The 12,081-nt window shown below is 40.6% G+C and overlaps 1 protein-coding gene across 1 annotated transcript in view; it reads left to right on the top strand.

Annotated features, from left to right (window-relative positions):
* Positions 1 to 12,081, top strand: part of LOC149140946 (BEACH domain-containing protein B-like) — a 398,071-nt gene that overhangs the window by 187,794 nt on the left and 198,196 nt on the right. Inside the window, 3 exon segments of the mRNA XM_089446434.1 lie at positions 1,815 to 1,970; positions 2,194 to 2,235; positions 2,354 to 2,698. Coding sequence (XP_089302560.1) covers positions 1,815 to 1,970; positions 2,194 to 2,235; positions 2,354 to 2,698 — 543 coding nt within the window.

The following is a 12,081-nucleotide window of genomic DNA, read 5'->3' as shown; positions in this document are numbered from 1 at the left end:
TATCAAGACATTTTTACAAATATATTTCTTCTTCAATATCAAACATAATACTGTGTGTTTACTACAACACCTATATGAGAGGGTTATCTCCAATTGGTTACCTAGTAGTATCTGCCATAGGCCCTCTCCAAGGTTGCCCTTACAATCTGTTTTGCTGCCAAGGCCATTCCTTTTGAGTGAGCATCAGTTATACCAAGACCCCATTTATTCGAAAGGTGGAAATATTCTATGCCACTAGAGAGAGTCGCTTGCTTCTCTCATAAGAAACTCCTTAGTGACTTCCTCATTCGTTTGAAACCCACAGCCAAGTGAAAAATGCAGGATGAGCAAAACATGTTTTCAACTGCTAGGATTCAATATTCAATTGTAATTTGTAGGTATTTTGGCAAAGCAGATTTTCTTTGTTTTGCTTTAGTACATTGTCTAGTTGCATGATCATCAGATCTTGTTTGCAGGAATGTGACGCCTTTTATTTGCTATTTTCCATGGTTAACTTTGGGGCTTGGGTTTAATGTTCATAATCAGTTGAATATCATGAAATACACTTATCGCCACTACTTCGCCTTGTTCGACCAGAAGAATGCATGTTCAAAAATAGTTTGAGGTGGTGATACATAGGTTTATTTTGTTGTTTAATCTATCTAACTTAATCACTAAACATCTGAATTGGATAGACTCTAGTGTTTATGTTCAAATTTGTTATTTTTGTTGATTGCAAAAACCGGAAGGCAATGTCGTTTGATTTAATTCTTGACTGTTCTTGTTATCTGTTGATTTCTTGTTTTTATTCTCTATCCTTTCTTTGAGTAAGCTATATTCGGGTTAGTAATGTTTAGTTTGTCTCAATTTTTTTCTCTATTAAATTTTCTTGAGCACCAGATTCTCTAATAGATGCTTGCATAATCCATAAATCAGCTTAAGAGATTTATTTTGTGACTCAAAAGGAAGTGCTAAGTATGCAATTATTAGACAGATTTTACTTGAAAAATTTTGTCCTCATTTGTTGACACTCTTTCCTCATGTCCACCTCATTTCCCATTGTTTCAGAAGAAAGCATCCCCAATGTTTCTAACACTTCTGGATCTTTGCCATATCTGTTTCTAGAAACCCATTTTTCATACTTTCTATTTTCACGATTCCGATACTTCGAGATCCATAGATGTACAAGCTTCCACTCTTGGCAGCAACTCTGGAGGGTCTTCTTGATCAGTTATGATATTCTGTCTTTTCCTTGCTGATCACTGCACCTGTGAGTTAAATAAAAGCATTCACGTAATGAAGGGTTCCCTATACAGCTTTGTGGATATTTCTGGTGTAATAGCAGAGTCATCTACAAAATGGACATTGAGTGATTAACTGCAGAGGAGTGAAATGCTCCTTATCGCTTCTTGAATACAGGCAGCCTTCAGTGAGTATCCAAGGACATTTTCAGAAATAGCATATAAGTGGCAAATCTAAGCATATATTCACAATATTTTAAAAGGTGGTAATTCATGCTGGGGAAAGATAATAGAATTTTATCTGCCAGATCAATGTTATTTAGAATTTTATCTACGAGATCAATGTTATTTAGAACTGCTCTGTTTCTATATTAAGTGCTGCAGGAAAACAGAAGTTCACAGGTGCTTGGTGCTGATAATAGAGTAATATTAGTTTTCTACATTTCTAGTATGATGAATTGCTTTTTAAGTTTTATATTTTTGTTAAGCCTGCATCAAAGAAATTGATGATAACAATAGCTTGGTTCTTCGATAGGAATTGCTGGAGCAACTCGGCTCTGCTATTAATTTGTGATATCAATCTTCTATTTACAGGTCGCATTCAGATCACTTGTGGGACCAGGTTATAAGGCTTTAGAGAGACTGCTTTTAGATTGTTGGAAGGGACTGCCAAGTCTGGAATTGTTGAATGCTCTTTTGGACATGCTTGTTGATGGGAACATCATTATGCCATCTAATATGGTAATACAGGTAGCATTGCCTACTCCATTTACTGGAAGAAGTAATGAGATTAACTTTGAACAGTGGATGTTAACTGCTCGACTAAGCCATTCAAGAATAATATTGTTTTTTAAGACATGGGTCAATTATATATGGAAATGAATAGTGAATCCCCGAAGACTTTGTTTCATATGATAAATTTACTATTCAGTCCATTGGTTTTGTAAATTTGATGTATCCTTTATTGGTGCAGAATGAGGATGTGATCACATTGTTTTTTAATATACTTCGGCAGGTAAGCAAATTTCTTTGTTTCTACTTTTTTATATTGCTTTATTGTTACAACTTGCACTTATACTTTATTAACTGTAGGGCTTTATACATATTTTCATTCTTCAATTTCGTGGTGGCAGTGTAACGAAAAATTGCAGTGTTATGGTCTTGACACCTTCCATCACTTATTAGAAGAATCTACCGCCAATCGAGCTTGTTGTGTGAAAGCAGGCTTGCTTAGTTTGCTCTTGGATTGGTTTGGTATGGAGGATAATGAAACAGTAATTTCAAGGATTGGACGTCTCATGCAATTGATTGGTGGACATAGTATCACGGGAAAGGATATGAGAAAGGTCTTTGCTCTTCTCCGGAGCACAAAGGATGGAGCAAGGCCAAGACACAACAATTTGCTTTTAAATACAGTTCAGGGTATGTTGAAGGAAGAAGGGCCATCCGTCTTCTTTGAGCTTAATGGGCGTGACTCGGTATGTTTGAGAGAATGCGAGAAAGACCACTTGTTTGAGTAAATTCCTGTTTTTTTGTGAAGATTATTTATTTCTAAAATTGTTCCAGCATCAATAAACATTTCATAAGTGATATAATCGTCTTGATTTCCATTTCAACAGCTTTTTCATTCTTCCTTAAGATAATAGGGATAAAGATAATTTTATTAATGTTCACAACTGACCCAAAAGGCAAAATAGGATTTTGTTCAATTATCCCTAATTTTTCCCACTGGCGTGAGGAGGTCTCTGAGGTTTTCTCATTGAAAATCTGCAGTTGCAATTCTGTTGCCAAATTTTTCTTTCATATAACCAAAAAGTTTCAATCAACAGAAACCTTTCTCCTTTAATTTTCTACATTTATTGGCTAGAAGAAGCTCAATCCAGATCTCTTAAATATTACGCTGTAGTTGCTTGCAATTTAAAGAGGAGGTTTAGGGTACTGCTTATGCCTTCTTTTCTTCTATTAGAGTTATTTTTAATATTGGTTCATTTTCCTTTTATCGCTGAAGTGACAATTCCATGTTAAATGTTTGCCCTATTTCATAGTTTTCAAAACTATGTTTTACATGTATCTTGCCCATAGTATTATTATGCAGTCACAATTTTAAAATGAATATGCAATGTGCTAAACTAAGCTAGCCAAAATATGGAAAATGTTTAATGTTTTCAATAGTCTGGTGTTTCTGAAACATCGTTCTTCAAATTTTTCTAGTAAATACAGATATGTATGTACTTGAAAATACAGATATAAACATTGGAATTGGAAGTTCAAAATATGGGGTCACCAAGATAAAATTATATTACCAAAAATTCAATAATTATTACAGAACTATGAATATGTTCGAGGACAAGGAAAAGTTACTTTTATATATTGTGCAATACAATCCAGATTCCAAAATGATTACATCATACACTGGAGTGCAGAAGGAAGAGATTTAACATTATTGTTAATGTTCGTGAATGATGTGTTACCTCTCTGTTGCCTCTTATATTTGCATGAGTGTTAAATGTGTGATTTTCATCACATGATAGAGTTTCAGGGATAACTACATGGGTGATGATGATGGGCTTGAGATGCACATTCTTCATTTTTGCTCGAGGATAGTACATCTTGGTTGAGCATAGTGATCCTCTATGATGTTGATTCGGTGGACTATGTGTTGATTATCTTGGTTAATGTTGCTTTCTTCATGGTCACATACTCCTTGGTGTTGCTAGATGGTCATGACATGCTCCTTGGTTCTATGACCCGTATGTTGGTTATCTTCATGCCTTTGGTTCAGCTTGTTTAGTGATGGTGCTAGTGCCTTGCTCCATGGTGTTGCTCCTTGCATGTTTGTATGGCATGATGGGACATTGCTCTTGAGGAAGAGCAGCCTACCATTTTTGTGTCTATTTTACTGTTATGATGATGCTTGACAAAACAGACAATGAATTTCATGGAGTGCCCACCTACTTGCTACATAGATTTGCATGCCATGCTACTTGATTCTTGTAGATTGGTCTAACTCCCGGAGTGTCTGTTGTACTCCTATTGGGATATTTGATGAGATAGACAATAGATGTTGCAGATCACTCTCCTCCTTGGTACATTTTGGATAAACCAAGGGTTCCAGGTTGATGTTGGTAGGGTTGATGGCATCATGATTCTTGGAGAAAGCACTGTATGGTTTTATGCATGACCTTGTGATGTTACTTGATAGAATAGGCGTTTAATCTTGGGGAATGCTCCAATGTTGCTTGAATTTTGAGCACTTGGCACAATTGTTAGGTGATTTTCCTCTTGTGGAGGAGGATGGATGATGTGGAACTAAGTGTTGAGGATGACCTAGGGTTTATGGTGCCTATCTTGACCTCATGATGCTAATTGATGAGGTTGGATGATGTGGCACTGATGGGTTAGGGTGCCCTAGGGTTTATAATCCCTGTCTTGATCTTATCATTCTAATTGATGGATTGGACACTCATCCTAGTGAAATGCTCCACTCCATGTTTTCTTCTAGCTCACATGGTATGTTTGGAGGAGCCAACTCACTCCTCTCTGCACATATAGAATCTATTACTAGAACACTTGTCTTATTGGTTGTAGTACGAGTTTGAGCTTGCACTTTATGATGATTATACACATCATTCTCATGAAGTGCTCCTTTGCTTATAGATGTGGAGGCATTTCTCATGGATTGATGTTATTCTCCCTTGGGATAGTGGTTGTTGCACTTGTATGGGAGCCAACTCGCTCCTCTCTGCACATATAGAATCTATTGCTAGAACACTTGGCTTATTGGTTGTAGTACGAGTTTGAGCTTGCATTTTATGATGATTATACACATCATTCTCATGAAGTGCTCCTTTGCGTACACATGTGGAGGCATTTCTCATGGATTGATGTTTTTCTCCCTTTGGATAGTGGTTGTTGCACTTGTATGGAGGTTCTTGGGTCTTTGAAAACTTGGCCCATGGTTTATGGTATCTATTCTATGCTTGTCAACCTCCTGTATTGAGATCCACTTCATCTACCTTGATATATGGGTGGTTGCTACACTTTGGAGCCACACATGTGACTTCGAGGGTTTTATTTCACATTTTTTGAGGTTGGTTGTACAATGGAGCTTTTGCTTGGACCATTTGTGGTCCACTTCACTTGAGCACTCTGCTTATTGAGGCATCTGTCACTCATCTCCATGCCATTTGTTGAGGTTGTCGACATTTACTTGATCTACCACCTTGAGATGATGGCACATGCTACATGAGTGCATTCTTCATTATGATTCTTGGGACCACTTGGTCATGGAGGCCACACATGTGGCTATTTGGCTCATATCATGAGGACTTATTCATGGATATATTTGAAGAAATTATTTGTATACATCCCTTGCTTCTTTATGTATTTTGTTCCACTTTCTGCATGCTTTCAAGTTTCTTCACATGTGTGATACATTTCTAGGAGGGTTCACCTAGTGGTGGATTACTTTATCATTTATTGGAGCATAGACATGGTGAATTACTCAAGCAAAGAGGATGCCCAATTACTTGGTTCTATTTTGGGATGTTGTTGTAACTAACTTCATAACTCTATTAATGGTCATTAATGTTGCAAATTCTAGTAGGCCTAGTGGAAAGCATCACGAGGTGGAACCTACCTTATGGCAACAAGAAAAAGGGTTGCCACTATCATCTCAACAAACTTTCTCCTGCTCTCTAGTGGTTTTGACCACAAGGGAGGCTTCCTTTAATCACCTCAAGGATATCCGAATAATATGGCTCAAGGTGATTGTTGATTTGGGGTAGCATAGGATGTGCTCTAGCCATGACATTTGGTAGAGAGGTTGGGGCACATTAGATCTCCAATACCCAGAAAGAGTTTGGGCAGATTCTAAACAGATAAGGAGATATTAAAATAATTAATATTTTTAATGGAGTCCCTAAGTCTAAACTTAGGGAAAGTAAAATATTAATGTGTATTAATATGAATCTGTGTTAGAATGGTCCAAAAGACATGGATCAAGCCAGATCTAATCTTAGTCGTTGATTAGGGACTTAATTTTGGCCATTGATATGTCAACAGGAAAAGTATAAGAGGAGGCTTGAGGGTCACTTGGAGGGCACACCAGATGATCAATCATTCTATTCTTTAGAGCAGGGTTTGCTAAGAGAGATAGAATCAGTGACCCTGAGAGTAGCTGAGGGGCATTGAGTACAGAGAAACAGAGAAGGCAGAGATTGTGCCGGGAGAGCAGCGTAGCAGCCAAGGAGGGTGACACAGAGCTAGCAAGGGTTGACACAGGGCCACGCAGAGGCAACCAAGTGCTGCGCAGAGCACCAGAGGGGCCAGCGCAGCTGAAGCAGAGGCTCCTAGAGTTGACACAGGGCCTCCTGGGGCTGACGTAGGCCAAGAAAGGTTGACGCAGGGTCAGTGTGAGATAGAGAGGGGTTGACGCAGTCCAGTTTGGGCAGACGTTAGGGTTGCAGAGTAGTTTTGTGCTGAGGAGTTGTCGCAAGGATTTTCCGGGTTTTCAGCAAGGAGATTTCTCTCAAACTGTGAGGTATAGCTACTAAGGAAATTCTCTGTTGGGTAGGCCAGTTTCGGCACCTAGATTGTACTCTGATATTGCTTAATAAGAAAACCCTCAGATAGCTGCATCGGTTTTCCCGCATTGGGTTTTTTCAGGGACATTGGTCCAAAAATAATGGTGTCATCTGGTGTGTTTGTTCTTGTTTCTTTTAGTTGCTGATTTGTAATATGTTGAGCATGCACTGGTGTTTATTTTCAGTATTTACTTTGTAAATAACTTGTTAAAGAAAAATAACAAGTAGGTAGGAATAAATCAGAAAAAGTGCATGAAGGGTTTCTAAACTAAGTAAACTTAGAAACTTAAACATGGTATCAGAGCGTGATTGCAGGTCACAGGAGGACTAAATGACATCAGCCGAGCGAAGCAATAGCAACAAAAAACAGTTGTCCCGAGGTGACATAAGATGTTTCTAACAGTGCATAAGCCAAGAAGTGTGACGCAGAGCCAACCAGAGCCACACAAAAGAAGCCGGGCACTGCGCAGAGCCTCAGTGAGGCCAACGTTGCTGACGCAGAGGGCCAGAAGGCTGATGCAGGGCATCCCAGGGCTGACGCAGACCCATTTGGGTGACACAGAGCCAACGTGAGGCAGAGAGGGGCTGACGCAGTTCACAGAGAGGCAGTTACTGGAGTCTAGAAGGCTGCAAAAATATTGCAGAGTGGAGCTGGTGAGGTATTCTAGTCAGAACAGTACTTGACAGAGCAGGGCCAGAGGAGTTGTTACCGAGGGTTTCTAGCCGAGGAACCTGGATCAACAGTGCAGTTGCACAAGACGATTAGAGTAGGGGGCATCTCGACAAGCGGCAAAGGAATTTCCAAGAGGAAAATCAGGACTCAGAGGGAGTCCAGAAGAGAACTTCCAGACGAGAAGTAGAGACTCAGAGGAGTCGAACAGAGAACTCCAAGGAGGGAAGTAGAGGAGCGTCATGGCACTTCACGGGGTAAGAGACCAGGATAGACTGGACGGAGCATCGAACTTCGCAGTTTGGAAGGCCAGAATCTTATCGGCGATTGATAGGAATCGTGTCAAGAACTTCGCCTTGAAGGTTATAGCTATCCCAGTCGACACCAATGATAACGACAAGTACGAAGAGGCGATGGTGAGGGCGAAGTGCATTATCCTTGATGGGGTCAAGGATCATGTGGTACCACATATAGCCAAGAAGGAAACGACAGTTGAGATGTGGGAGGCTCTCAAGAATCTGTACCATAATACTTCTGTGCAGAGAAGAATGCTGCTCGAGAACCAAATGAGGTTGTATCAAATGAAGAAGGGTCAATCGATTGACACCTTCCTCGGAGGACTGAATGAGATCTGAGACCAATTGATTGCTATAGGAGCAACACCAGATCAGGAGCTTATGGTGAGGACAACCCTGAATGCTATCTTAGAAGATTGGGAAGTGTTTGTCTAGAGTATCCTGGGCGGAGGGACTCCCCTACCTTGGGACGAGATGTGGGCAGCTCTTCGCCAAGAAGAGATCAGACGATAGTCGAAGACAGGTAGCAACAACAAAGGGATCAAAGTTCAGCAAGAGGAGGATGTGGCCCTAGCATCTGAGGGAAAGCAAGAGAAGCAGAAGAAGAAAGATCTCTCCAAGATCAAGTGCTTGCACTGTGGGGAGATGGGTCATTCTGCGACCCAGTGCCCAAGGAAGAAGAGTAAGGGAGAGTCTTTCGAGACTAAGGCAGTGCTGGCACGGGCAGAGAAGGAAGTTTTGACAGACGATGATTGTGCGATGAGTGCACACATGCCACTTGAGCGGAAGTGTGGAGACATCAAGCTGTAGTCAGATGGACTACAAGCGATAAGGGGCAGGATCCTTGAGGTACCCAGCCTCTTGGATTAGACCTTGCTACGAGAGCCCTGACGAGGAGTAGCAAGACTGGCTGAGTGGGTAGAGACGGATGCGGATGGAGCGGCAGAGAGAGCTATAGTGCAGGAGTCCCGAGATAGCGCAGAGCTAGTAAGCTGCAACAGTGTGAGAGGCACATGAGTGTTGCACCAGTGCAGGAAGGCACAAAGAGGTGTGTAACGATGCGAGATGCAGGGAGTTGTTGCAGTAGCATAGAGGTTAGAGAGGGGGCACTTGTCAGCGACAGAGGGAGCTTCAACATCAGTGGGTGTCTCTAGTCCAACAGGGAGGTCAGATGGAGGATCAGTTACTTACTTCTCAGTAACTGAGTTGTAGTGTAGCAGTGGGCAACACGATGCAACATGATGAGAGGAGGTGCAGTGCAGATGTAGTGTTGGGGAAAGGACCAGCAGCAACACGAATGTAGAGGGAGCTATCATACAGATGCAACAGTGTCAGTGACAGAACCATGGGCAGCAGTACAAGAGGCAACAATGCAGAGAATGTTGGGCAAGAAGGCCTAGCATCAACATAGGTACTGATGCCGGATGATCAGAGTAATACTCATTGAGGAGTATTGCTAGAGCACAATCCTCACTAAGAGGGAGTGTTGATTTGGGGTAGCATCAGATGTGCTCTAGCCATGAAATTTGGTAGAGAGGTTGGGGCACATTAGATCTCCAATACCCAGAAAGGGTTTGGGCAGATTCTAAATAGATAAGGAGATATTAAAATAATTAATATTTTTAATGGAGTCCCTAAGTCTAAACTTAGGGAAAGTAAAATATTAATGTGTATTAATATGAATCTGTGTTAGAATGGTCCAAAAGACATGGATCAAGCCAGATCTAATCTTAGCCGTTGATTAGGACTTAATCTCGGCCGTTGATATGTCAACAAGAAAAGTATAAGAGGAGGCTTGAGGGTCACTTGGAGGGCACACCAGATGATCAGTCATTCTATTCTCTAGAGTGGGGTTTGCTAAGAGAGATAGAATTAGTGATCGGGAGAGCAGCTGAGGGGCATTGAGTATAGAGAAATAGAGAATGTTGAGATTGTGCCGGGAGAGCAGCGCAACAGCCAAGGAGGGTGACACAGAGCGAGCAAGGGCTGACGCAGGGCCACGCAGAGGCAACCAATTGCTACGTAGAGGACTAGAGGGGTTAGTGCAGCTAACGCAAAGGCTCCCAGAGCTGATGCAGGGCCTCCTGGGGCTAACGTAGGCCAAGAAAGGTTGATGCAGGGTCAACGTGAGACATAGAGGGGCTGACGCAGTCCAGTTTGGGCAGACGTTGGGGTTGCACTACAGTTTTGCGCTGAGGAGCTGCCGGAAGGATTTTCCAGGATTTCAGCGAGGAGATTTCTCTCAAATTGTGAGGTATAGCTGCTAAGGAAATTCTCCGTTGGGTAGGCCAGTTTCAGCACCCAGATTGTACTCTGATATTGCTTAATAAGAAAACCCTCAGATAGCTGCACCAATTTTCCCGCATTGGGTTTTAACGGGGACATTGGTCCGAAAATAATGGTGTCATGTGGTGTGTTTGTTCTTGTTTCTTTTAGTTGTTGATCTGTAATATGTTGAGCATGCACTGGTGTTTATTTTCAGTATTTACTTTGTAAATAACTTGTTAAAGAAAAATAACAAGTAGGTAGGAATAAATCAGAAAAAGTGCATGAATTGTTTCTAAACTAAGTAAACTTAGAAACTTCAACAGTGATGGATATGAGGTCTATAATATGGGAGAGAGAATTGAAAAAGCCTAGAAATGCCTAGATATGCTATGTCACAATTCAAGTATTCTATTCTGAGACAAAGAAGATGGTTGTTATAAGTTAGGGTGTGGTTGATTTGTAATGATAGGATGTGCACTATCTTATAATAATCAACAAAAATGCCTTTTATGGACAATCAATGAAAGGGAATTAAGGCTTTCCAGTAAACACAAGGTTAGGTTCACTTAATGGGATCTTAGGGCTAAAAAACGTGCATAAGCAACAAATAAGGATGATGTGAGAACTAAAAAAGAAGGATGAACCATGCAACAATGTTAGAGTTTTCTTTTATGTAATTTATTGATGCAATTCCCAATTTATGAACCATGAACATGCAACTCAAATTCACTTTTATGCATTATTTTGTTTGTTTATGGTAACATCAGACATGTGTTCTAGTCTCGAATGATGCTAAGAGGCTAAGGAACACGAGATCTCCAAAAACGAGACAAGGTTTCACGAGATAAGCTTGAGAAACACCTTAATTAAATTAATTTTCCATAATTAAATATTTCTTAAGTCTAACTTAGGAAAAGTGGTAAATTAAAGTTTATTAATTAAGGATGTTTGAGATTGTTCTAGAGACTTCTATTGATGAAGTCAAATTGATCTTAGCCGTCGATGGAGATAAAATCATGGCAGTTGAAGACTTAACGAGAAATTAGAAGGGCAAGTCGAAGGGCTTGGAGATGGCATTAGTTGTATCCGAGTGATCATTGTGGCAGATCGAGCTACCCAGTTCACAGGGTCAGTGAGTGTGCGGTTCAAGCTAGAGGGAGAGCATTGGAGAGAGGGAGCAACAAATAATTTGGGAGCAAGATTTTGGAGAGTTTCCCAATGATTTTCCAGTGCTAGAGTGGTAGGAAAAGGGAGGCTGAATGCATTTGCAGAGGAGGCCATACAAGTAGTGCAAATAGAAAGACACCCGAATGCGAGTTGCCAAAAGAGGGTTGATTTAGTTGCTGGAGATCGGATCAATTTCCAGGAGGTACACCGAGTCACTTCCATAGGTAGAGAGAGGCTATACAACCCAATTGTAGGCAAATGCAGGGCTGTGCATGTTTCTTAGAGGCTGCAATGCGTATTCCAAGCAGTAGTGTGAGTTGCCAGTGTGGGGTGTGAGCAGGCTAGAGGAGGGCGAGTTTATTAGTAGAGGAGATTTGGGATCTCCAAATTATTTTACTAATATTTTTCTGGAGGATTGCCAGTTGGGCATCCAGTGGTAATAATTTCCAATTTCTGCAAAATAAAAATAAACCCTCATCTGCTGCACCAGTTTTCCCTTTAGGGTTTTTTTCTGGGGATGTTTAGTTCGAAAATCTTGGTGTCATTTTTATTGTGTGTGTGCATCTATTTCTCAGTTTTTGATTTATAATTTTGCATCATATTTTTATTGTGAAGAATGCATCAGTTATTTATTCGTTATTTGCTGTAAACATATAATCTACAAATAAGTTAGACGAATAAACTCCAATTGGTGCATTTAAGGAAATTTCACATGGTATCAAAGAATTATTGATTAGATCAGAGGCTCAGAAGCGACGGAAGCAAGATTGTGTAGTTTCAGAGGGAGTTCTGAGCACAATAATTCCAGATCAATGATTTCACAAAGTAGATTTGGGTGCAGAGATTTATAGCAAGGGTTTGTAGTTGCAGATCCG

The sequence above is a fragment of the Pinus tabuliformis genome, chromosome X, assembly GCF_031772625.1.
Source record: "Pinus tabuliformis cultivar Carrire ecotype Pingquan chromosome X, CPIR1, whole genome shotgun sequence".
Classification (NCBI taxonomy): domain Eukaryota; kingdom Viridiplantae; phylum Streptophyta; class Pinopsida; order Pinales; family Pinaceae; genus Pinus; species Pinus tabuliformis.
The sequence above is the reverse complement of the archived record's forward strand: the minus strand, read 5'-3'. Positions and strand labels throughout refer to the sequence as shown.